At 36.0% G+C, this 27298-nt stretch overlaps 1 protein-coding gene and 1 long non-coding RNA gene across 2 annotated transcripts; one reads left to right on the top strand and one right to left on the bottom strand.

Moving 5' to 3' along the window:
* Positions 1–2127: 2127 nt before the first annotated feature.
* Positions 2128–4265, bottom strand: LOC138322305 (alpha-2C adrenergic receptor-like). The gene is made up of 2 exons (XM_069266341.1): positions 3462–4265; positions 2128–2235 (listed from the first exon to the last, which is right to left on the bottom strand). The coding sequence occupies exons 1-2, from the start codon at positions 4263–4265 to the stop codon at positions 2128–2130; spliced, it is 912 nt and encodes a 303-aa protein (XP_069122442.1).
* A 3226-nt stretch (positions 4266–7491) lies between these two features.
* Positions 7492–26313, top strand: LOC138322518 (uncharacterized). The gene is made up of 3 exons (XR_011208413.1): positions 7492–7592; positions 25328–25398; positions 25868–26313. It is a non-coding gene; the product is annotated as an uncharacterized lncRNA (long non-coding RNA).
* The last annotated feature ends 985 nt before the right edge of the window (positions 26314–27298 follow it).

The following is a 27298-nucleotide window of genomic DNA, read 5'->3' as shown; positions in this document are numbered from 1 at the left end:
AAAAGAAAAAAAGAAAAAACAGCAACAAAAAAACAAAAACAAAAAAAAGGTTGAATAATACATGCTTTTTCAGAACATTAATTACGAATGTCTATATAAAATTCGAACTCACATAACAAATATACTTCTGATTCTAATCTTCCAAAATCTCCTCCTCGTGTTTTTGACGTTAAATACAGTATACGGTGTTAAAGGTCCACTACCTTTCCAAAACAAAAAATAAACGTTTCTTTAAAACAATAATGATATTAAAAATTTACATCGATGGCCTTATATGGGAATACAACACCAAACAAATGCACGATTCCTGCGTTATCTACATATGTTGCAGTTGTAGTCAACTAACCTCCTAATTAGGTTGACTTCGGGAAACATATAAGATAACCTGCGTTATAAAAAATAAGTAAATTCTTCAGAGAGTTATCATCAATGTAATATTAATAGTAATCTAATAAATTTTGCGACTCGACAAAATTATCAGTTTCGTTTTCATTCCCATTTTAAAAATTAAAAGCCGTCGGGAAAAAATCAGAACTTTAAAAAGTTTTTTCTTACCTTTTTTCCTGCTGTCAGCTTCTGGTAACTAGATGAGCGTTGGTTTACGTATATATAGACAGAACATTAATAGTCTAATTTGGAATAAGATACTGCCGTGAAAGATGATACGCGAGGATATCTTGGTAGGAAAGGCTCTTTTGTTTAGACGAATATTAATCTAAATCAGCATTAGTAAAACTCTTTTTCTGGACTTCATAAAGTTATTCGGCGGCGTTCTCTATTGCCGGCGTATTAGTTGAAATATATGTATGTGATTATAATTTGAAGTGAATATTCACATTTCTGATCGTTTGACGTCACAGAGGCACGATGATAAGTTTCTGTGTGCGTAATTACACTGCCATATAATTAGCCGAACTTACTGATGACACTGTCTCTACTAATTAACACGGAGAGCACTACATGAACTCTTATCTCTCCGATTGTTAATTAGAGACTAATTAATACAATTATCACCGACCATAAACTGACCCGACACGATACATCATATATAGACTCATCTTACCAATACAAACACTACAGGTGTATAATCATAGGGACACTAATCACTTAGATATCACAAACTAAAACTTCACACTTGTGAAATGAAGCCAGAAATAGATTACGTCACAGTTTCCTAAATCACACACGGACTTATCACACGCAAGATATACATACTGAGGAAAAAAATAATATCCCAGATTTAGTCGCCTCTTAAGATCGTGTACAGGAGGTAGCTACAAATATACCATGATAAGGATTTTGATGGTGAAAACTCCAGGCTAATCGGTTGTATTCTTATGATCGATTGTACATTGCATATTTCTTCATAAAAAAAACACTTTCAACTGATAAAAAATTGAAATGGTTAAGTCACAAAATATAAAACTTCGCTTTACAATGCAACACATTTTAATGATGTACACAAAATAATTTACAGCAATACAGGAGTTACAATTTGTTGAATTAATAACATCCCAATATGATTAATCATGTCTTGATATCTACATCTAACATACGTTAGTGTTCATAGTGTTCATAATATCAACACTTTTCTGCTGTCCAATGCAAGTTTCATGTAATTGTCACTCTTACAAAATGTTGTAAAATCCTACAAGGTGTGAATATGGATGTATTTCGATGCTGATTCAGATCCATGAACGCACCAACATAACATAGAGATAGGAGATATGTTGAATGAAGTATACATTTTAATGTTTAAAAAATATAAATGGGAAATATGTATAACACTTTAAATGTTTGTTTTTCTATGACATAAAAGAGCACGCCATAGACCATACATTATACTTTGATCAGTGAATAAGATATTAGTCGACATAACAACATTGGCCTCAGGTATTAATGAAGTCTGTTTCTATCAGCTATGGATGACACTGCTGATTTCACCTGCACACGTACGGTAGTAAATAAAACGTTCTTACTGCAATTTAACTTTAAAGTTATATTGCATGCTTATTTAACTGTAACAATATGTCAATTATACATTTTATATTTGAACATTGACATGTAACATGTAATTTAGCTTCCCAAAAGTATACGTCGGCCTACACGAGAGCCGAAATCTTTGGATCATACATTCCTGGTTTTGAATGAAGCGCCTTCAATCACCGCCATGTTCAGTGACTTCGGGTTTTCTCGGATTCCGAATCGTATCACGTGACTGACGTTCGACACGACCTGCAGGTGGTGAAACAGGTAACTAGCGTAAGCGCACATGTGTTTGTTTACGTTTTCCTTCTGGCTAATTTGAGGCAATCATGGTGGTATATGTCCACAGAATGAGCATTTGAAACATCCAATTCACACATTGCCGTAAAATATTGTGTTTATCTAATATTGTAATGTGCGAGCATAATGTTCTTTGAAGATCCAGTCTGCTGAGGTCGACCACATGTTTTGTTTATAAAAAAATATTGACATTTTCTCTTGGTTTCACAACTCTCGTGTTACTTCGAGATTGTCGCGACGATGTTCGTAAGAGTTCGGAATGATTCAGCACCTTTCGAACCTATTTTTCACGTGTTCACGTTAAAAAGATTTTTTAATTTGATAATTAAATATACTTCCAGTGCTGCAACTTTATAAAAAGTGGTAAAATTAGAAAGTTTAAAAATCAGACAGACTCATAAAAATATGTATAACACTTAAGCAGTTTTCACTATGACACAAAAAAAATGGTAGACATAGACCTTACATAAAATTCGAATCATGGATGGGCTCGTTAGTAGAGCTATATACAATGTAGCGAGGACATTCGGGACCAAACAAAACAGTCGAAAATCGATTAATCGGCGTTCGAATCAGCATTTTCTGTAATAAAATCTCGTAAACAGGAACTGTCGAAGGTTCCCGATTAAGATTTAGTTGCATCTGAGGATTTTTCTGAAATCTTTTAGCAAGAATGCATACATGAAAGGGTTTGTCAGAATAGAAGAAACTGCTAGGAAGTTGAAAGTAAAATCGACCGTTTGTGACACAGGAAAAAATATCATCACAAATCCAGCAACACATTGCGGAGTCATAGTTATAAAGAAAGCCAGAAAAACGACCGACACGATTCGAAAAGCTTTAATTTCCGGCGCTGGGGGAGATAATTTGGATTTCATTTGCCTCTGGAAACGAACAGACTTGAAACAAGAATCGGTATCATTTGGTATGTCGGTTGATGGTTTAGATCGTGTTATGTTCTGTTTGGCCGAAGTGTTTTCAATTCGGTCCGTTTCAAGGATACATTCTTTTCGTTTATTTACACCTGTTGCATTTTGTGTATAGGCGACGTTTTTCTCATCAGTTTGGAACTTGTTTTCTGGTATCGTTAGAAGCGTGCCCCGTGTTCTAAAATCGCTCTTTATTATAATATTACCAGAGGATGGTTTAGCTGTACATTGTTCCCCAAAATTTACCTTTGAATTATGCCTTGGTTTGTTGGTTTCAGTCGATGTACTCGCTCCGATGTCGTCTGCATCTTTAGTTGAAGGAGAAATGTGTGCATTACGACCATTACCATATTTCCGATGTATCCGCTCAGCATTGATCCCGTTTCTATGTGTTGAATTTCCTCTTAGCTGTTCTGTTCTTCGTTGAGCATTTCGAATGTTCTTAGCAGTTGCGCCGTAAACAATGACCGTACATATCCAAATCAGCAAAGATATAGACCTAACAGGCACTAAAGCGTACGGCCTGTTCTTCTGAAATAAAGTCGTGATTTTACATGGTAGCACTACCGTAGCTTCTTTAACTGTGAACAGGTAAGGTATTCCAAGAATCACAGAGCATATCCCCATACTTATAACTGTCAGCAATTGACGCTTGCCCACGGAGAAAGCCCTCATTTGAATGGGTCGCGTACTTAGATATCGTTCTATACAAATTACCAAGGTATGCACAAGGGACGATGTCAGTCCCAACTGCGGTAAGAAACATAATGATCCGCATATCCAGGTTTGTCGCAATGATGCAAGATTAATCAAAGAATAAAGAAGCAAAGCCAAACTCAGTAAAATGTCACTACAGCTTAGCAGCAGAATGGACACAACAAAAGGCTTCTGTCGTAAGGTTTTACTCCTGCATGTCATAAGTAATATAGTAGAATGTTCAGCAATGGCAAATACTGCACCCACGCCAAGACTCCATAACGTCACCGACTGGTTGATGGTGAGCGAAAATGGTTCGTTCTTTGGTGTGCTGTTTCTGAGTGTGTTGTTCATTTTCAGTGAAAATCTGTAAAGAAAAAAATGCACCTTTATTTCTTTGTTCTGATTAAGTTACGATCAAACATGAAAATTCTTTGGTGGAATTGGTAATGATTGAGTACATATTTTGAATGACTATAAATCCACCGATCGCCAAGCAATTTACGTAACCACGGCTCGTGCTTGAAAACGTGCGTTAAGTACAATGTTATAGCAAACACAATACAACACAATACAAAATGTACAAGTCACGTGCGTTACCCAACCGGTCTGATTAACAACTGGCGATCTGTCAATGCTCAAATTATAAATAAAGCTTTATGTAAGGTAATACTGTTCACGGTATCAATTTCTGAGTTGATTAAGATTTCTTCATGATTATGTCTTTTATTGTTCAAAGTTACTTTTATAATTCAATTTTTCATCTATATCTATTGTCTTCCGGTTATGACGACCAGGTGAGAGGACGTGCTGTTATCGCCTCCGTAAGTGATTTAATTTAAAGCCAGATTTGTGCAAGTGTTTCACCTCAAACTTTGATCATTTTACTGGAATGTCTGTTTGACTGTCTAAATTATATAATTTCGTCATAATTTCATGACTTATAGAGCTATTTAATAGTTCTTACCTGGACACGCACCTGTGTAACATTTATACGTACACGTGTCACTTTCTTCACGTGCGCTCCTGAAGTATACCTTGCCAAGGCTAGTATGGATACCAACCAATGTATTGTACCTGAGTACAAGTGTGAGAATTTCTCAGATATATCTGAGTGTTTTAAAAGTCTTCACCGTTCCTTTTCACAAGAATTAAAAAATGTTAAGGTTCATGTAATGGCTTTAAACAGTGATATTTTGCAAGCCTAAAACGCATTACTGTGCTGCAATTGAACAGAACTAATTTCATTAATTGTTGGTATATACCCTGGCTAACTGTCAGTCTTACTGTTGATATGTAATTTGTGGAGCTGCGTGTGAAATACAGTAAAATATGAGAAAAATGTATATTTCTGGAGAAGACATAGAACTCGTGTGAATTGCATTGATGGAACCAAATAATCATGCCATCGTGTTCAGTTGTGAATATGCCAGGTACTCCAACAGTTTGTTTGGCAAAATCGGACCAGCAAATAGCGCAGGAGCCTAGTGTAATAAATGCAAATGGCTGCTATAAATGGCGGATCGAAAATATCGCATATAAGAAGCCATCTCAATTGATACAAATGTTTTTATAGACACCAAAAGGTACTCTGAACATAACAAGAAGACTCTTCACGAAAAAAAATAGTTCAAACAATCTGTTTGGGGCGAAAAATGCAAATTTCCGGAAAGAGCCTCAAAGTCCACATTTTAACTATTTTTTTCGTAAATATTCTTCTTGTCATGTTCAGAGTACCTTATAGTGTATATAAGAGCACTTGTATCAATTAAAATGTCTTTTTATATGCTATATTTGTGATCCGCCATTTAAAGCAGCCATTTGCATTTACAACAATAGGCTCCTGCGCTATTCGCTGGTCCGATTTTGCCAAACAAACTGTTGGAGTACCTGGCATAGTCACTACTGAACACGATAGCATGTTTATTTGGTTCCATCAATGCAATTCACACGAGTTCTATGTCTTCTCCAGAAATATACATTTTTCTCTTATTTTACTGAAATTTACAAGCAGCTTCACAAATTACTTATCAACAGTAAGACTGACAGTTAGCCAGGGTATATACCAACAATTAATGAAATTAGTTCTGTTCAATTGCAGCACAGTAATGCGTTTTAGGCTTGCAAAATATCACTGGTTAAAGCCATTACATGAACCTTAAGGAAGACGTGAGTGTCCTGAAAGAAAAGGTCGACGTGCTTGACTCGGCAGCTACTTGGGTCAACTCCGAAATTAATGATCTGCATAGTAAACATCTCCCGTCTATAAGAGACAAATTAGAGGAAGAGAAAAATGATCGTTTAGCTCTGGATCTCTGGGGGAGGAAATGGAACCTCGTGGTGAGGGGGATTCCAGGCACCAGTAAGGAACTGCCTAAAGATACCCTTGATAAATTTCGTGAGTTCCTTGTCGATGAATTGAAGCTGGACAAGTCTTATGTGAATTCCATTTTGGTACAAGCCATACATCGCTTGCAATCTGGAGATGACGACAAAAAGAATATCATTGTTCGATTTGTGTCCCTAATAGACAGGGACACAGTCCTGAACCAGGCAATCAGTGTACTTAGACCAGGATGTGGGAAAGCTGTTATTACTGACCTGCCACCTTCATTGTCCAAACTGAGGGGAGAACTTTTACATAAAAGATCCAAAATGCATGAATCCGAGAGAAAAAGAACTCGTCTTGTGTTCAGGAAGGAAGCTCCTTTCCTGAAACTGGTCACTCGAGACAGTTAAATATTTCATTATTATTACTACTTAACAGTATAATTACACATGGATACGATCTTGTTGGTAAAATCTTTCTAATAAAATCAATTTAAGTATCCTTTTTATATACATGTGGATTTATCTGATTCTCCATTGATTAATAATATAGTGACTTTTCTCTTGTATGTGGGTGCTACTTGGTATATTATTTTAAGAATTGATCCGATAGATCCTCTCTTCATTCATAGCATGTTGCTATATACATCTGTATAGTAGATCTATTAACAGAGTTTCATATATGTACACGTACCGCAACTATATTTAACCTTGCAACTGATGAGCTGTTGAATTTTTTTAATATATATATATTTTTTTGGACCATACATACCGTAATAAGGCCATAACTATAAACCCATATTACATTGTATGTCTAATTCTTGGCCTGATAGCTCAAATTTAGCTATGTCTAACTTGAACTGAGAGATGAATATAAAATAAATAATAGTATATATAAGTCTAAATCTACTGCATGTGTACACGTACATGTATCTCATCAAAATACTGTGTCTGTAACTTGTATTATACGTATACACGTGTATGCTAAATGCAGTACATATTTTATCTAAGTTATGTGAATCACACGCTAAAATATATTGTCATATCACATTCATTGACTACCGTATAGTGTATACTAGTCGAATACACTGTTTTACAATATTTATCAAAGTCAGCTAATGTGCCGTGTCCCTGTGTAATGTGCTTAATTCTTATACACTTAGTTTGATTTTTCGATACTTTTGTCTGATATACATATCAATGGTCTTATCGGCTATCTTAACCTGAACACGTTGTTGTACGGGTGAGGTGCGTTTATTAATCATGTTATTCGATTGTAAACACATGGGAACTTCGAAGTGTTGCCTGATGATTACTTATTGATTAGTCTCCTGTATGAACTCCAGACAAGATGTAAGTTCAGCAAATACCTTTTAAACATATCCGTTTTTTTTATTTATGATGTTGTTTTGTTCCTGATACCATGACATTACTAAATAACAGTTTGCTAATCGGTACTGTACCTCATGCATAGATAGCCCGAGAGACTCTGGCCCTGACACCAGACTTAGACATTATGACAGATAGATGTCTGGCTTCAGACATCTATCTGTCATAATGTCTAAGTCTGGTGTCAGGGCCAGAGTCTCTCGGGCTAATGCATAGATTACCCAATGACACACACATATATATATAAGCTTACAGTATAAGAATTAATTCTATATCTCTCTCTCTCTAGTAAATCCCCTAAACTTATTGATTGATTGACATATTTTTTTTGTCAATGCAGTACTGTACGCAACAGATTATATCTAATTTGATCAAATTATTATCAACTAAAATTAAATAAAACCTTGCTTATATTTTATAACCAAGACATACATTTATAATGTATTATATCCGTATATATTTCTAAGTCCTTGATATAATTCATAAAGTACACGGAGGAGACATATGCAACTTTGTCCTCATCGTTGTGTTGATCTTCCCTCTCTAATTCATTTTTAGTAAGTACTTTAAAGTTAATTATGATTTTCTATATTTTTTTTGTAAGTATGAGTGTGTATGAATGTAACAGATTAAATATGACTTGCATCTTATGTCCCTTTACTTCTAATTTAAAGTATTACCTTTTAATTATTGTAATTCTACTTATCATGTCAGGTGATATTCACACAAATCCAGGTCCATCCTCAGCTTCTTCTGTTGAAAATTATTTATTCAATGATTTATCAATAGTACACTTAAATGTTAGGTCTCTCAGGAATAAAATTGATCTAATTGATGCTGAATTATGTGATAATGATATCATATGCCTAACTGAAACTCATCTCGGCCCCAATGTATTGAATACTGATCTACAATTGAAATCCCATCCTAATTTATATCGAAGAGATAGGCAGCTTCAACATGGTGGAGGTATTTTGATTTATACTAAAAGTAATATTCAGGTTAATCGCAGAAATGATTTAGAGACTGAGAATATTGAACATATTATTTTAGAGATAAGTTCCTCAAACAAAAAAATACTTCTATGTTGCTTGTATAGACCTCCCAATACTGCAGTTGATTACTGGAATAAACTTGATATTGTAATAGATAACCTTATCAATACTACTCATAACATTATCATTACTGGTGATATTAACATTGACATGCTAAAAATGAAGACTTCTTCTCATCTCTCTAAGCTACTAACTAAATATCAATTAATAAACCTCATACAAACACCCACACGTATTACTGATACCACTGCTACACTGATAGAGGTTTTTATTACCAATAATGTGATTATTTTTAATTCAACACAAGTACTTTCTCCTCTCTGTAGTGATCACTGCCCAATACTAGCTTATATCTGTTTTAAAACTTGTAGAAGCAAACCTTATAAAAAAAATGTTTTTAATTTCAATGAAGCAAATTGGGAAAATATTAATAGTGAATTGCGTAATACTGATTGGGATGTTATTTTTAATGATAGTAATAATATTAACGAATTATATTCTATTCTGTTAGAGAAAATAAACACTGCTACTAACAAACATTTACCACATAAAACAGTTATTGTACATCCTGATGATAAGCCGTGGATGACTGGTGAAATTAGACATAAATTGAGAAAAAAAAACAGATTACATCGTCTTGCTAAACAAAAAAATAGGGTTCAGGACTGGGCAAAATTTAGGAACTTTCGGAATGAAGTAATTGATTTGATTAGGAAAACAAAGGAAAGTTATATGAAAAAATTACAGAGCTCTCTTGCTGATAAGTCTACTAATCCTAAAAAGTGGTGGCAAATTGCTAAAGCTATGGGAAAAATCAATATTAATAATAGCCAATCTTCTCCATTAATAAACAACAATGAAATTCTTATTCATCCACTTGATAAAGCTGAGGCATTGAATAATCACTTTACTAGTATTGCTTCTGACATCAGAGACTCTGATCTACCGGAATTACCTCCCCTGCCTCATGTTGAACTCTCAGAAATAAATATAAATGAACAAGATATTATTGACCAACTTCACATTCTAAATAAAAATAAACCAGCTGGTCCAGATGGTATTTTACCAGTTATTATTAAAAATATCTCGCCATCTTTAGTATATCCACTTAAATTATTATTTAATAAAACATTAAATATTGGAGAAATACCAGATATTTTAAAAGTTGCTAATGTTACTGCAATTTATAAAGGAAAAGGCGAAACCAGTGACCTTAATAATTATCGACCCATAGCGGTCACTTCTGTCTTTATTAAAATTTTAGAAAAAATTATTTTTAAATACACGTTTAATTATATTTCAAGTAATAATATGTTAAGTGAACATCAGTCAGGTTTTCGACCCACTGACTCTACAGTTAATCAGTTAACTGATATATATAATACTATAAGTAGTATGTTAGATCAAGGTAAAGATTTGCGCTTTGTTTTCTGTGATATAAGTAAAGCTTTTGATCGCGTATGGCATTTAGGTCTTTTACATAAATTAAAATCTTATGGTATTAAAGGTAAATTATATAATTGGTTCAATGCTTACCTATCTGACAGAAAACAAAGGGTAATATTTGAAGGGTATCAATCCAGCACTAAACCTATTTCGGCAGGAGTCCCTCAAGGATCTGTCCTTGGTCCATTTTTGTTTTTACTCTTTATTAATGATATTACTAATGATATTAACAGTAATATAAAATTATTTGCAGATGACACTTCTCTTTATGTAATAATACAAAATAATAATGATCTGGAAACACCATCTTCACTGCTTAATAATGACTTAGCCTCTATCTCAGAATGGGCACTTAAATGGCAAATTCTCTTCAACCCTAATAAAACAATAGCTATGAACCTCAGTCGAAGACAAAATATTGATTATCCACATCTTTTATTTAATGATAATATAATAGCACAAAATGAATTCCATAACCACCTAGGGCTTACCTTCAATAGTAAAGGAACATGGTCAGACCATATTTCTAATATATATCAAAAAGCTAACGCTAGATTAAGTTTACTTCGTGTATTGAAAAATTTAGTTGATAGAAAAACTTTGAAAACTTTATATACTTCCTACATAAGACCAATATTAGAATATGCTGATGTAGTCTGGGACAATTGTACACAAGCTGAAGCTGATCTTCTTGAATCCATTCAACTGGAAGCTATGAGATTAATAACAGGACTTAGAAGAGGTACATCTCACTATATTTTATATAACGAAACACAACTAGAACCATTAAGTAAAAGAAGACAGGATCACAAACTTATACTAATGTTTAAAATTATTAATAATTATACTCCAATGTATCTTTATAATATTATACAACCATATTTAAATCTAAACAATGTATACAATTTTAGAAATAACAGAGTATTTAATATTCCACAGTCAAGAACTAATAGCTATAAGAAAAGTTTTTTTCCGTCAACCATGGATATGTGGAACTCACTTGACAGTTCCATTAGAGACTCTGTTTCAATTTCTTCTTTTAAATGTAAATTGAAAATTGCTCACGATATGATAGTTTCAGAAGTCTTCATGGATTCCTCTCCAAGACAACTTAACATAATCCTTTGCCAACTTAGAAATTTTAAAAGTGACCTTAATTTTGATAAATATTCTGATCACCTGATTGATAACTCATCCTGTGTATGTGGTGCTCCCAGTGAAGATTTAGTTCATTTTTTCTTTCAATGTCCATTGTATAATGATTCAAGGCACCACATTTTATCCATCTACAATTTATTAGGTTATGTAAATCTACAATGCCTACTGTGTGGCATCCGTAATGTACATGTACCTGATCAAATAAATACACTTATTCTTTCTCATGTAAACTTATATATTAAATCCTCAAAACGTTTTTCTATGTACAAATAATTTGAAGTATATGCAATACTAAGTAGTAGTAATTCAGTTACTTACATTTACTTACTATGATATTATAGCAATTAAGTCATTATTATACTATAATAAATTTATATAACATTTAGTATGAATGGAAAGGAATGAAAGAGCGTGAATGAGTAGTTCTATATAAAAAAAATATTGAAACGTATATTTCTTCATTTAAGGCTTGTTGGAAATGTGTTTTGCATTCACTCTATTAATTACATGTATCAACTTCGTTTGCTTGCTAAGATTTTTTTTTTTTTTTTAGTAGAAATTATCCTTTTAATTATAATGCATAGTCCATTTAATTACACGATGAACATAAATCCCTTTTTCCTGAGTTCAATACCAAACACGTAATGCCATGTTTTTGTAATAGAGTGAAACATACCATATTTCTTTCAAGCCTAACCGGAGGTAACAGAAGAAGACTAATATAGGCAATATGCCTGTTGTCTTATTCTTTTGACAATATAATGTATATGTATACTCTGTATTTATGTATATTTGTATTGTTAATAAAATATTTCTGAAATGAAATGAAATCTATATCTATTCATGTTTAATTACTTTAATAATGTACATATGTATAATATATGAAATATATATAACAGATATCGGCGGAGACAATACGTGATCGTAATCCATGTGTAAGCAAAAAGTACCGTCTTGATGTATAATGTATAAAGATCAGCATGCTGTAGACATGGAGAAAATCTCGAGTGTTTAATTTTGCTTTATGTATATGTTGTAAACATTCCGCGACATTGTTACTTTCGCGATAAAGGCGGGGTTGCAAAATCTGCTCTAGCTCAGATTTTTTTTTCAAATTTTTAAGTCTATGTCATTACTTCTTTATTTGTGTTTTTTTTATCTATTTTGACTTTTTAAAAAAGGCATAATGAGCCTGAAATGATGTTTCTAAAAATATGTGTCAATTAGACCCCTTGTGACCAGCTTTTGAAGATCTTTTTCATTTTTTATTATTTTTGTTAATGAAAGATACTTCATTCTTTATTGTATACCCATTTATAAAAATATTGAAATCCGGGAAAATAGTATTTCAAAGGCTGAAATGTAGCGAAACAGGATATCCTAGATGGCTGTAAATTAAAAATTGGCCATAGTTACCATTATAAAACAACAATTAGTAATAGAATTACAATGTACGTAAAACTAATATTTTTCCATAAAATTAGTGCATTTTTATGATTGTATTTTACCTAACAGTACAAAAAAGCCTGACAACTTTTATCCCAGATTTAGAAAAAAAACAACATTTAACAAAGGATGACCTAATATGACATATTTGTGAAGGTAGTTTTAATGAAAATGAAAACAGATTTCAGGCCCTTTGGGTTTTTTTAAAATCACAAAAGGAAAAAGTGGCCCTATTTTAGAGAAATAACTAGTAGTAGTTTCGATATGCAAAGTTTAAAGAAAATTGGGCTGTGGGCAGTTTCTATGGGATATTTAACATTAGCTTGAACACCACCTTTTACAAACTATAGTTTCTTATATATACAAAATACGTTGTATGACGCATGGGGATTTTTTTAACGTTAAAATGTCTTGAAATGCGAAAATAAGTAATACATATGTATTTTATTTTCCTGTCACACATTTAAATACATACAGAGTGTTCACTTAGATAAAAATGTCCTGCAAACAGTGACCTATGACGCACATAAGTATATTCATGCTTTATATAGATAATAAATGTATTGTATCAAACGCATGTTCTATAACATATATACATATACATTCAAATGTTGTAACATCATTGAACATTTAATATGACGGAGCGTCTTTTTCTCATAAATACCATACAGATTTACTTAAAATATTCTGCAATTATACATTAAAAATAGAAAAAATGATAATAAGATTGTAAAAATTGTTTTGAATATTAAAAAATGCGTATTCAGATGATATTGTACTTCTGATTCTAAACTTCAAAATCCTTCCCCCCTCCTGATGTTTTCGACTTTTATAGCGTACAATGTACAGAGTTAAGAGTATTTTCTTACCTGTTCTCTGCTGTCAGTTGCTGGTAGGTAACTAGTTAGTGATGTGATCGTTGAGCTAAGTAAAAAGACAAAAAATAGAACTCAAATTTCGAAGAAGAGGCTTACCTGGAAGATGATAGGCCAGAATAACGAAATGTCATGTGTTACACTCATTTCTATTGGTTAGAGGTTTTAGGTTATTTTTCCATCCACGCTTCGCGTATATGAAGAATGTCCTTCCGTTTTTTGTCTATGGCTTCATAAACCCAAAGGATATTAAGATTAACCGTTAGACATCTTCGTAGGAAAGGCTTTTGTTAAGACGGATACTGATCTAAATCATCATTAGTAAGATTTAAGTAATTACCAATTTACGAAATCATTATGAACTTCATAAAGGTGTTCGGTAGGTTCTCCATTGTCGTCGCCTTATTAGGCGAAATACAAATAGGAAATTGGAATTTCTAAATGTGAACATTCACATTTCGGTTCAACAGACGTCACACAGGCACGGTAATTAGTTTTTGTGCTGTTTAATCTATTGTATTGCTATTTCTATAAAGCCATGTAAGGTTCAAGAATGTTTATATCGTCAGAGGCAAACAAATGGCAAAGTACCCGCTTTATATAATATAGATACAAGTACAAGTGAACCCATTCGCATGATTGCATGTATTTGGGGCACATGCAATGCATGTGATGAGCATGATATCTTTATTTTTCTCTTGAAACGTATAATTATATACATTATATCCTATTCGATACACATCTTAACAAACTAATGCACGTCAACCACAAGATATATAATGAGATACGATGCATGCTGACAATTGATCAAGTTCATTCTGTTTAGCTGTACCGGAATTTAAAAATGGTAAGCTTATCAAGCATACCTCTAGTACATGGTAAGTTTACCTTCAATCAGAATTATTTAAAATTTATAATAATACAATTAATAATTAATTAGTTGGATTAAAAGTCCCTTTGAAAATATGGTTCTAACAAGCACAAACACATAACTGGAAACCAAGAAAAAACAGGTTTCCATAGAACGCTCTTCAGGACACCCTCGGGATCACAAAATGTTGCAAAACCCTCGGCAAGTCTCGGGTTTTACCATATACAATCAAATGTTGTATTACATTATTGAATATTTATTATGACGGAGCTTCTTTTTCTCATAAATAATATACAGATTTACTTAAATTATCCCGCAATTGTTCTTCATACATTAAAAATTAAAACAATGTCTATGATACTAAGATTGTAATAATTATTTTGAATATAACATGCCTTTTTAATAAGAACGTTACGTAGGTCTATCAAAAATGCGTATTCAGATGATATTTAATTCTGATTCTAAACTTCTAAATCCTTCCCCCCTCCTGATGTTTTCGACGTTTATAGCGTACAATGTTCAGAGTTAAGAGCATTTTCTTACCTGTTCTCTGCTGTCAGTTGCTGGTAGGTAACTAGTTAGTGATGTGATCGTTGAGCTAAGTAAAAAGACAAAAATAGAACTCAAATTTCGAAGAAGAGGCTTACCTGGAAGATGATAGGTCAGAATAACGAAATTTCATGTGTTACACTCATTTCTATTGGTTAGAGGTTTTAGGTTATTTTTCCATCCACGCTTCGCGTATATGAAGAATGTCCTTCCGTTTTTTGTCTATGGCTTCATAAACCCAAAGGATATTAAGATTAACCGTTAGACATCTTCGTAGGAAAGGCTTTTGTTAAGACGGATACTGATCTAAATCATCATTAGTAAGATTTAAGTAATTACCAATTTACGAAATCATTATGAACTTCATAAAGGTGTTCGGTAGGTTCTCCATTGTCGTCGCCTTATTAGGCGAAATACAAATAGGAAATTGGAATTTCTAAATTTGAACATTCACATTTCGATTCAACAGACGTCACACAGGCACGGTAATTAGTTTTTGTGCTCTTTAATCTATTGTATTGCTATTTCTATAAAGCCATGTAAGGTTCAAGAATGTTTATATCGTCAGAGGCAAACAAATGGCAAAGTACCCGCTTTTTATAATATAGATACAAGTACAAGTGAACCCATTCCCATGATTGCATGTATTTGGGGCACATGCAATGCATGTGATGAGCATGATATCTTTATTTTTCTCTTGAAATGTATAATTATATACATTATATCCTATTCGATACACATCTTAACAAACTAATGCACGTCAACCACAAGATATATAATGAGATACGATGCATGCTGACAATTGATCAAGTTCATTCTGTTTAGCTGTACCCGAATTTAAAAATGGTAAGCTTATCAAGCATACCTCTAGTACATGGTAAGTTTACCTTCAATCAGAATTATTTAAAATTTATAATAATACAATTAATAATTAATTAGTTGGATTAAAAGTCCCTTTGAAAATATGGTTCTAACAAGCACAAACACATAACTGGAAACCAAGAAAAAACAGGTTTCCATAGAACGCTCTTCAGGACACCCTCGGGATCACAAAATGTTGCAAAACCCTCGGCAAGTCTCGGGTTTTACCATATACAATCAAATGTTGTATTACATTATTGAATATTTATTATGACGGAGCTTCTTTTTCTCATAAATAATATACAGATTTACTTAAATTATCCCGCAATTGTTCTTCATACATTAAAAATTAAAACAATGTCTATGATACTAAGATTGTAATAATTATTTTGAATATAACATGCCTTTTTTAGCTCACCTGGTCCGAAGGACCAAGGTGAGCTTATGCCATACCGTGGCGTCCGGCGTCCGTCGTCCGTCGTCCGTCGTCCGTCGTCCGTCGTCCGTCCGTCCGTCCGTCCGTCAACAATCGACTTCTTCTCCATAACCGCTGGTCGGATTTCAACAAAATTTGACTGGTAGCATCCTTATGGGCTACTAACTGAAAATTGTACAAATGATGGGGCTGACCCCCCAGGGGCCTGAGAGGCGGGGCCAAAAGGGGTCAATTTGGCTATTTCCATATAAACGACTTCTTCTCTGAAACCAAGCATGGGATAGCACCCATAATGCAATGGTAGCATCCTTATAGGGTGGGGATTCAAAATTGTACAAATGATGGGGCTGACCCCCCGGGGGCCTGAGGGGCGGGGTCAAATGGGGTCAATTTGGCTATTTCCATATAAACGACTTCTTCTCTGAAACCAAGCATGGGATAGCACCCATAATGCAATGGTAGCATCCTTATAGGGTGGGGATTCAAAATTGTACAAATGATGGGGCTGACCCCCCGGGGGCCTGAGGGGCGGGGTCAAATGGGGTCAATTTGGCTATTTCCATATAAACGACTTCTTCTCTGAAACTAAGCATGAGATAGCACTCATAATGCAATGGTAGTATCGTTATAGGGTAGGGATTAAAAATTGTACAAATGATGGGGCTGACCCCCCGGGGGCCTGAGGGGCGGGGTCAAATGGGGTCAATTTGGCTATTTCCATATAAACGACTTCTTCTCTGAAACCAAGCATGGGATAGCACCCATAATGCAATGGTAGCATCCTTATAGGGTGGGGATTCAAAATTGTACAAATGATGGGGCTGACCCCCCGGGGGCCTGAGGGGCGGGGTCAAATGGGGTCAATTTGGCTATTTCCATATAAACGACTTCTTCTCTGAAACTAAGCATGAGATAGCACTCATAATGCAATGGTAGTATCTTTATAGGTTGGGGATTCAAAATTGTACAAAATGATGTGGCTGACCCCCCGGGGGGCCTGAGGGGCGGGGTCAAAAGGGTTCAATTTGGCTATTTCCATATAAACGACTTCTTCTCTGAAACCAAGCATGGGATAGCACCCATAATGCAATGATAGCATCCTTATAGGATGGGGATTCAAAATTGTACAAATGATGGGGCTGACCCCCAGGGGGCCTGAGGGGCGGGTCAAAAGGGGCCAATTTGGCTATTTCCATATAAACGACTTCTTCTCTGAAACTAAGCACGGTATAGCACCCATAATGCAATGGTAGCATCTTTATAGGGTGGGGATTCAAAATTGTGCAAATGATGGGGCTGACCCCCAGGGGGCCTGAGGGGCGGGGTCAAAAGTGGTCAATTTCCATATAAATGACTTTTTCTCTGCAACTTAACATGGGATTACGCTCATAATGCAATGGTTACATCCTTATAGGGTTTGGATTCAAAATTTTGCAAATGATGGGGCTGACCCCCCGGGGGCCTGAAGGGTGGGGTCAAAAGGGGTCAATTTAGCTATTTCCATATAAACGACTTCTTCTCTGCAACTAAGAATGGAAGAGCACTTATAATGCAATGGTAGCATCCTTATAGGGCTGGGATTTGAAATTGTACAAATGATAGGGCTGACCCCCGGGGCCTTAGACGGCAATAGATGCGAGGTCAAAAGGTCAATTAGGCTACTATTTTCATATAAATTACTTTGTCTCTGAACCTATGTATTGGATAGCATATTTGTATGGTATCAATAGCATCATTGTATGGTTGTGATTCAAAATTAAACTTTGGGAGTCAATTTGCTTATTTTTCTAATTGTCAGAGTCTTGTGATAATTACTAACAAAAAACCAGGTGAGCGATACAGGCCCTCTGGGCCTCTTGTTTTACAAAATAGAAACGTTTCGTAGGTTATCATTTATGCGTATTCAGATGATATTTAATTCTGATTCTAAACTTCTAAATCCTTCTCCCCTCCTGATGTTTTCGACGTTTATAGCGTACAATGTTCAGAGTTAAGAGCATTTTCTTACCTGTTCTCTGCTGTCAGTTGCTGGTAGGTAACTAGTTAGTGATGTGATCGTTGAGCTAAGTAAAAAGACAAAAATAGAACTCAAATTTCGAAGAAGAGGCCTACCTGGAAGATGATAGGTCAGAATAACGAAATTTCATGTGTTACACTCATTTCTATTGGTTAGAGGTTTTAGGTTATTTTTCCATCCACGCTTCGCGTATATGAAGAATGTCCTTCCGTTTTTTGTCTATGGCTTCATAAACCCAAAGGATATTAAGATTAACCGTTAGACATCTTCGTAGGAAAGGCTTTTGTTAAGACGGATACTGATCTAAATCATCATTAGTAAGATTTAAGTAATTACCAATTTACGAAATCATTATGAACTTCATAAAGGTGTTCGGTAGGTTCTCCATTGTCGTCGCCTTATTAGGCGAAATACAAATAGGAAATTGGAATTTCTAAATGTGAACATTCACATTTCGGTTCAACAGACGTCACACAGGCACGGTAATTAGTTTTTGTGCTGTTTAATCTATTGTATTGCTATTTCTATAAAGCCATGTAAGGTTCAAGAATGTTTATATCGTCAGAGGCAAACAAATGGCAAAGTACCCGCTTTATATAATATAGATACAAGTACAAGTGAACCCATTCGCATGATTGCATGTATTTGGGGCACATGCAATGCATGTGATGAGCATGATATCTTTATTTTTCTCTTGAAATGTATAATTATATACATTATATCCTATTCGATACACATCTTAACAAACTAATGCACGTCAACCACAAGATATATAATGAGATACGATGCATGCTGACAATTGATCAAGTTCATTCTGTTTAGCTGTACCCGAATTTAAAAATGGTAAGCTTATCAAGCATACCTCTAGTACATGGTAAGTTTACCTTCAATCAGAAATATTTAAAATTAATAATAATACAATTTATAATTAATTAGTTGGATTGAAAGTCCCTTTGAAAATATGGTTCTAACTAGAACGAATATACGTACCCGGCCTACTATACCTTTCGGCCGGGTACGAATTGGTCCCTATGTGTCGTAGTGGAGCACTGCCTCCGAAAATCACTCGGGCATAGTTTTCTATACTTTTTTGTAGGTTTCGAATTATTTTATGCGTATACATGCATTAACAGATTATTTTTGTCCAAAACAAACATAACTACCATTCTTAATATCTACCATACCGCTCACAAGACGTCAAATTCACAATTTGTGGACTTGCCGTATAAATTCTCATCAGAAAGACCTTCATATGTATTGTGTAAAAAAAAATGCCTAGATGAGAATTTGATATTTTATGTGGTTCAGTTTTATTGCCTAGTAGGTAAGCGATATCAAACAAGTACGATAAAAATGCAAACAAACGTTTTATAATTGTTTGCATAATCATTACTTTGCTCCATTAGCAGTAATAGGCACCAATTGTAGCTCTAAAGACGACACCATTTTCTGTCAAAAAGTCTTTTGAGCTACAATATTGCAGCTAGGTTCTAACAAGCACAAACACATAACTGGAAACCAAGAAAAAACAGCTTTCCATAGAACGCTCTTCAGCACACCCTCGGGATCACAAAATGTTGCAAAACCCTCGGCAAGTCTCGGGTTTTACCATATACAATCAAATGTTGTATTACATTATTGAATATTTATTATGACGGAGCTTCTTTTTCTCATAAATAATATACAGATTTACTTAAAATATCCCGCAATTGTTCTTCATACATAAAAAATTAAAAAATGTCTATTGAATATAACATGCCTTTTTAATAAGAACGTTACGAATGTCTATCAAAAATGCGTATTCCGATGATATTTAATTCTGATTCTAAACTTCTAAATCCTTCCCCCCTCCTGATGTTTTCGACGTTTATAGCGTACAATGTTCAGAGTTAAGAGTATTTTCTTACCTGTTCTCTGCCGTCAGTTGCTGGTAGGTAACTAGTTAGTGACGTGATCGTTGAGCTACGTAAAAAGACAAAAAATAGAATTCAAATTTCCAAGAAGAGGCTTACCTGGAAGATGATAGGCTAGATTAACGAAATTTCATACGTTACACTCATTTCTATTGGTTAGAGGTTTTAGGTTATTTTTCCATACACGCTTCGCGTCTATGAAGAATTTCCTTCCGTTTTTAGCTCACCTGGCCCGAAGGGCCGGTGAGCTTATGTCATGGCGCGGCGTCCGTCGTCCGTCCGTCCGTCCGTCCGTCCGTCGTCCGTCCGTCCGTCCGTCCGTCCGTCCGTCAACATTTGATTTAAATCGCTACTAGTCATAAAGTTCCACATGGATTGTGACCAAATTTGGCCACAAACATCCTTGGGTGAAGGGGAACAGAACTTGTATAAATTTTGGCTCTGACCCCCCAGGGGCAGGAGGGGCGGGGCCCAATAGGGGTAATAGAGGTAAATCCTATAAATCGCTACTTGTCCTAGAGTTCTGCATGGATTGTAACCAAATTTGGCCACAAACATCCTTGGGGGAAGGGGTACAGAACTTGTATAAATTTTGGCTCTGACCCCCCAGGGGCAGGAGGGGCGGGGCCCAATAGGGGTAATAGAGGTAAATCCTATAAATCGCTACTTGTCCTAGAGTTCTACATGGATTGTAACCAAATTTGGCCACAAACATCCTTGGGGGAAGGGGAACAGAACTTGTATAAATTTTGGCTCTGACCCCCCGGGGGCAGGAGGGGCGGGGCCCAATAGGGGTAATAGAGGTTAATCCTATAAATCGCTACTTGTCCTAGAGTTCTGCATGGATTGTAACCAAATTTGGCCACAAACATCCTTGGGGGAAGGGGAACAGAACTTGTATAAATTTTGGCTCTGACCCCCCGGGGGCAGGAGGGGCGGGGCCCAATAGGGGAAATAGAGGTAAATCCTATAAATCGCTACTTGTCCTAGAGTTCTACATGGATTGTAACCAAATTTGGCCACAAACATCCTTGGGGGAAGGGGAACAGAACTTGTATAAATTTTGGCTCTGACCCCAAGGGGCAGGAGGGGCGGGGCCCAATAGGGGAAATAGAGGTAAATCCTATAAATCGCTACTTGTCCTAGAGTTCTACATGGATTGTAACCAAATTTGGCCACAAATATCCTTGGGGGAAGGGGAACAGAACTTGTATAAATTTTGGCTCTGTTCCCCCGGGAGCAGGAGGGGCGGGGCCCAATAGGGGAAATAGAGGTAAATTCTATAAATCGCTACTTGTCCTAGAGTTCTGCATGGATTGTAACCAAATTTGGCCACAAACATCCTTGGGGGAAGGGGTACAGAACTTGTATAAATTTTGGCTCTGACCCCCCAGGGGCAGGAGGGGCGGGGCCCAATAGGGGAAATAGAGGTAAATCCTATAAATCGCTACTTGTCCTAGAGTTCTACATGGATTGTAACCAAATTTGGCCACAAACATCCTTGGGGGAAGGGGAACAGAACTTGTATAAATTTTGGCTCTGACCCCCCGGGGGCAGGAGGGGCGGGGCCCAATAGGGGTAATAGAGGTAAATCCTATAAATCGCTACTTGTCCTAGAGTTCTACATGGATTGTAACCAAATTTGGCCACAAACATCCTTGGGGGATGGGGAACAGAACTTGTATAAATTTTGGCTCTGACCCCCCCAGGGGCAGGAGGGGCGGGGCCCAATAGGGGAAATAGAGGTAAATCCTATAAATCGCTACTTGTCCTAGAGTTCTACATGGATTGTAACCAAATTTGGCCACAAACATCCTTGGGGGAAGGGGAACAGAACTTGTATAAATTTTGGCTCTGACCCCCCGTGGGCAGGAGGGGTGGGGCCCAATAGGGGAAATAGAGGTAAATCCTATAAATCGCTACTTGTCCTAGAGTTCTACATGGATTGTAACCAAATTTGGCCACAAACATCCTTCGGGGAAGGGAAACAGAACTTGTATAAATTTTGGCTCTGACCCCCCGGGGGCAGGAGGGGCGGGGCCCAATAGGGGAAATAGAGGTAAATTCTATAAATCGCTACTTGTCCTAGAGTTCTGCATGGATTGTAACCAAATTTGGCCACAAACATCCTTGGGGGAAGGGGAACAGAACTTGTATAAATTTTGGCTCTGACCCCCCAGGGGCAGGAGGGGCGGGGCCCAATAGGGGAAATAGAGGTAAATCCTATAAATCGCTACTTGTCGTAGAGTTCTACATGGATTGTAACCAAATTTGGCCACAAACATCCTTGGGGGAAGGGGAACAGAACTTGTATAAATTTTGGCTCTGACCCCCCCAGGGGCAGGAGGGGCGGGGCCCAATAGGGAAATAAGAGGTAAATATTCAAATTCCTTCAGAAAAGAAATAATGAACCTGTATTCAGAACATGACATTACAAACCAGGTGAGCGATACAGGCCCTCTGGGCCTCTTGTTTGTCTATGGCTTCATAAACCCAAAAGCTATTAAGGATAACCCGTAGATATCTCGGTAGGAAAGGCTCTTTTAAAGCTCTGGGGATTAATGGTAAAATGACCGCGTGGATAAAGGCGTTTCTATCAGATAGAAAACAACGGGTTGTTTTAAACGGAACAACATCATCCTGGATCCCGGTTATAAGTGGAGTACCCCAAGGTAGTGTGCTCGGACCTGTTTTATTTTTGATATTTATTAATGACCTTCCAGAAACAACACATTCCATAACAAAACTTTTCGCGGATGATACCAAAGTGTATGGGACAGCCAATAACATCGACGATTCGAAAAAATTACAAAGAGACCTCAATAAATTGGACAACTGGTCACAGAAATGGCAATTGAAATTTAATGCTGACAAATGTAAAGTTATGCATTTTGGAAATAACAACACAGAAACCGAGTACAGTATGTTGGGGAACAACGGACAAAGTATATTAAGTATTACACGCGAAGAAAAGGATTTAGGTGTGATATTTGATCCAACTCTCAAATTCAGCATACACGTATCAACTTGTGTCAAGAAAGCAAATCGACTTCTGGGGATGATTAGGAGAACGTTTGGTCCACTCGAAAAAGACATGTTTCTGCCATTATATAAATCTCTCATTCGGCCACAGTTAGAATATGCTACTACAGTTTGGAGTCCACTGCTACTTAAGGATATTCAGCAACTAGAAAATGTGCAACGTCGGGCCACCAAACTAGTAAAAGGACTTTCCGACTTAACCTATTCAAACCGATTACGTCAACTTGGATTACCATCTCTAGAGTACAGACGTAAAAGAGCTGATGTTCTACAAGTATTCAGAATTATTAATGAAATTGACAAAACCAGTGATAGAGGCCGAAGCATGCTGACCAAACAAGACCATTACAGAACAAGGGGACACAATAAAAGATTACTGAAACCTCATACGAGACTTAACATTCGGAAACATTCATTTGCAATAAGAGTGATCAACGACTGGAACTCCCTACCTTCGGAAATTGTGAATGCCGAGTCGGTGAACAGATTCAAGACCCTCATAAACACGTATTGGAAGAACTGTGACATTAAGTTTTACCCTAGCTGTTATTGAAGACATTACTATAAGCAGGCTAAAACAAGGGACATATAGTGTATATATTGTATATAAGGTATAGAACTGGATGTGCTCAATATTTCATTAGTTCAAGTTTTTGAGTTTTGCGCAAATATAATTATGATTATGTACAGACTATAGATTTAGGTGGTCAAGAAGCTTTGCTTAAAATAGACCGAAATCTGGTATATATCTGGTATATTGTTAAGACAGTAATATAAATCATCATTAGCAAAACTTTGAATTCATTCTGGACTTGATAAAGATATGCGGCAGTGGTTCCATTGTCGTCGCCTTATTAGGTGAGATAGAAGTTTGAGATTGGAATTTCTAATAGTGAATATTCGCATTTCTGATCAATAGATGTCACAGAGGCACAATGATTAGTTTTTGTGTGCTCTGCTATTTCTTATTAAGTCATTTAAGGTTCAAGGATGTTTTTTATAATATCGAGTCCGTTCAAACACATGGAATAACATAATTTCTCGCTATACATAATGTATAAGTGACCCCATTTGCATGATTGTATGTATTTGGTCCATGTCTAATACATGTGATCAGTTCGAGATCTTTATTTTTCTTTTGAAATGTATTTAAGGATTAACTTGAATAGATTTTTATGTTATGAAGATATAACACAAAAATCTGAGTGTACTCTAAATAAACCGGTTTATGATGAGAGTACACTCAGATTTTTGTGTTATATATCTCCATAACATAAAAAAATCTATTCAAATTAATCCTTATAATTCAATTTACTAAAGATAATCTCCTCAATATTCAAAATTCATTTTGAGACTCTTTTGTCTATCAAATCATTACGCCGTCATCTCAGCCTACCAGAAGCAACGTTTCAAACGGCGACGCCATGTTTTCCTTTATGGGCTGATAAAGTAAATTTTTAAGCCAATGAAAATGCTCGTAACAAGCAAAATTGAATTATAAGATACATATCTTAAATCATAATTATTTCATACACATAATAATGCAATTAGTAACTAATTGGTTGAATTGAAAGTCACATGGAAAAAACCAATAACTTATTGCCTAGGAAAACTGGTTTGCGGAGAACGTTCTTAGGCGCAGATGTCAGGGAACGTAACCTATCTTTGTAACTGTACGCGTTTCTAAACGTTCTAGAATGTAGAAAATCGAAAAAATATTAAATAATGAGGGAATCGAATGAGTAATGATAGAGTCAAATAATTCTTTCTCTGTCAAACTCATCCTCCGAATATATTTTGTTCGCTTGATATGACTCATTTCTGTAAAGACTTCTAGAGTGTTTTCATTTTTTTGTTTTTGCAAATGCTTTTGAAATTCCGAAGACGGCTATGACCATTAATTGGACATTTTGGTCTACCGTACGGTATCTTAAATAAATTGGACAAAGGATTAAGGTATGAGATAATCCCCCTCTATATCTTGATAATCCTCAAAGAACTAAATTACCTGTTTGTTCTGATGCCTCCAGTTTCACTATGAGGTAGTCCAGGGGTATAACTTCAGTAACAGTGACTCCTGGAGTATCGAGGATGATTGTCGGTAAGTTAATAGAAAATAGTGTGTACAAGGAAGTCTAAAATTTTCTTATTGATATGTCTCTATTACTCCCATTCAATTTGGCTTCAGATCAGGTCATTCCACTATCAATCAACTTTCATTCCTTTCTCCTGAAACATGTTATAACCTCGATATGGGTAGCGTAATAAGGTTGGTGTTCTGTAATATAAGCGAAGCATTTGACCGGGAATGGTACCGAGGTTTCATATCCAAATTAAAATCCATCGGTATCACAGGAAATATTTTTCTTGGTTCTCAAATTATCTGGCTAATCGCTGTCAAAGTGTAGTTATTAACGATATACTATCTCATTTAGCTTATATTACAGCGGATGTTCCTCAAGGATCTATTCTAGGCCCATTGTTATTGTAAATTTTCATTAATGATATCATTAGCAGTATCAGCTGCTCCATCAAACTGTTCGCTGACGATACATCATTGTCTGTTACAGTGGAAGCATATTGGTATCACCCTGTCGGCTAACGGAACTTGGTCTGATCATCGACAGCAGATTATTAGAAAATATTAAAAAAAACAATCCTTTATTAGACCATTGATTGAATATGGAGATATTGTCTGGAAAAACATAACATTAGGATAAAAAAATCTTTTAGGAAACATTCAACTTGAAGCAGCTTGGATCATAACCGGTGCTGCCAAAGCCATCAGTCATGATCGATATCTTTTATATACAGCATCTGGATTAGATATACTTATCAATAGAAGGTGAAAGCCCAAAATCATTGAAGTCCATCAGCTTGTTTATGGTCATTGTCCCTCTTTCCTAGCTAACATGCTTCCATCTCGCCATCATAATATTAACTCATACAGCACGAGGGGAGCCGACTCTTTCTGTCAACATCCATTTTGCTTGTTTGTTGAATTAATTAACGTCCTATTAACAGCCAGGGTCATGTAAGGACGGTCTCCCATGTATGCGGTGTGTTACGGAATGATTTTTATTTTTTGTTGTTTACTGGTGTGTAAACTGCATTTGTTGGACAGATATTTAAATTAAGCGCGTTAAGGCATCATGTTGAAATATCAGTCCAACAAATGCAGTTTACACATCAGTAAACAACAACAAAAAAATAAAATGAAATAAAAATCATTCCTTATATGTAACGTGCCAATTCCCCTCGCGGGGGGTCCAATACCTCGATCCATACAGCGCATTGTCATCAATAGCCAGCGACATCGGAGCCAATCTAAGCGCTACGGACATTTCGCGATCCCATGTGATCGGAACACCTAGAAACCAGAGAATCACTGTTATTGCCCGCTTTGTACGTTACACTATGGTGGCTGATTACGGCCATCTCGTGTTGTTTTGTTGTCGCCTTGTCGTGTTGTCGCCTTGTTGAGTTGTAGCGGTCTCAAACTGCGACAACCCGAGATTTAACAGTTAAAATGTCGACTTGTCGCGTTTTCGAACCGCGACAAGTCGACAAGACGACAAGTCGACAAGACGACAAGTCGACATTTCAGGCTAATTAGCGCGTACAGAATCTCGTGTTGTCGCGATAAAATGGCGACTTGTCGTGTTGTCGAGTTGTCGTGTTGTCGTGTTGTCGACTTGTCGACTTGTCGCCTTCCTGTTACACATGCGCAAATCATATGAAATAGCCACTTTATTGTACCATAGTAGTGGCATATTTCTGCCATCGATTTGCCGACTTACGACTTAATAATGTCGACATCGTTAAGGCATTAAGTCGACATCATATCGGAAGATGTCGACATAAACAGAAGAATATGTCGACTACATGCCCACATAATGATTCCAAGATATTTATGTAGACAGTCGGTAACTCGGCGATTAATGTGTTTATGCTCGGGTGTGACACCGACTTGTCAGTTATTGATGTCGACATCTAAACTG

Source organism: Argopecten irradians, chromosome 4 (genome assembly GCF_041381155.1).
Source record: "Argopecten irradians isolate NY chromosome 4, Ai_NY, whole genome shotgun sequence".
Classification (NCBI taxonomy): Eukaryota; Metazoa; Mollusca; class Bivalvia; order Pectinida; family Pectinidae; genus Argopecten; species Argopecten irradians.
Note: the sequence above shows the minus strand (reverse complement) of the source record. Positions and strands in the feature narration are given on the sequence as shown.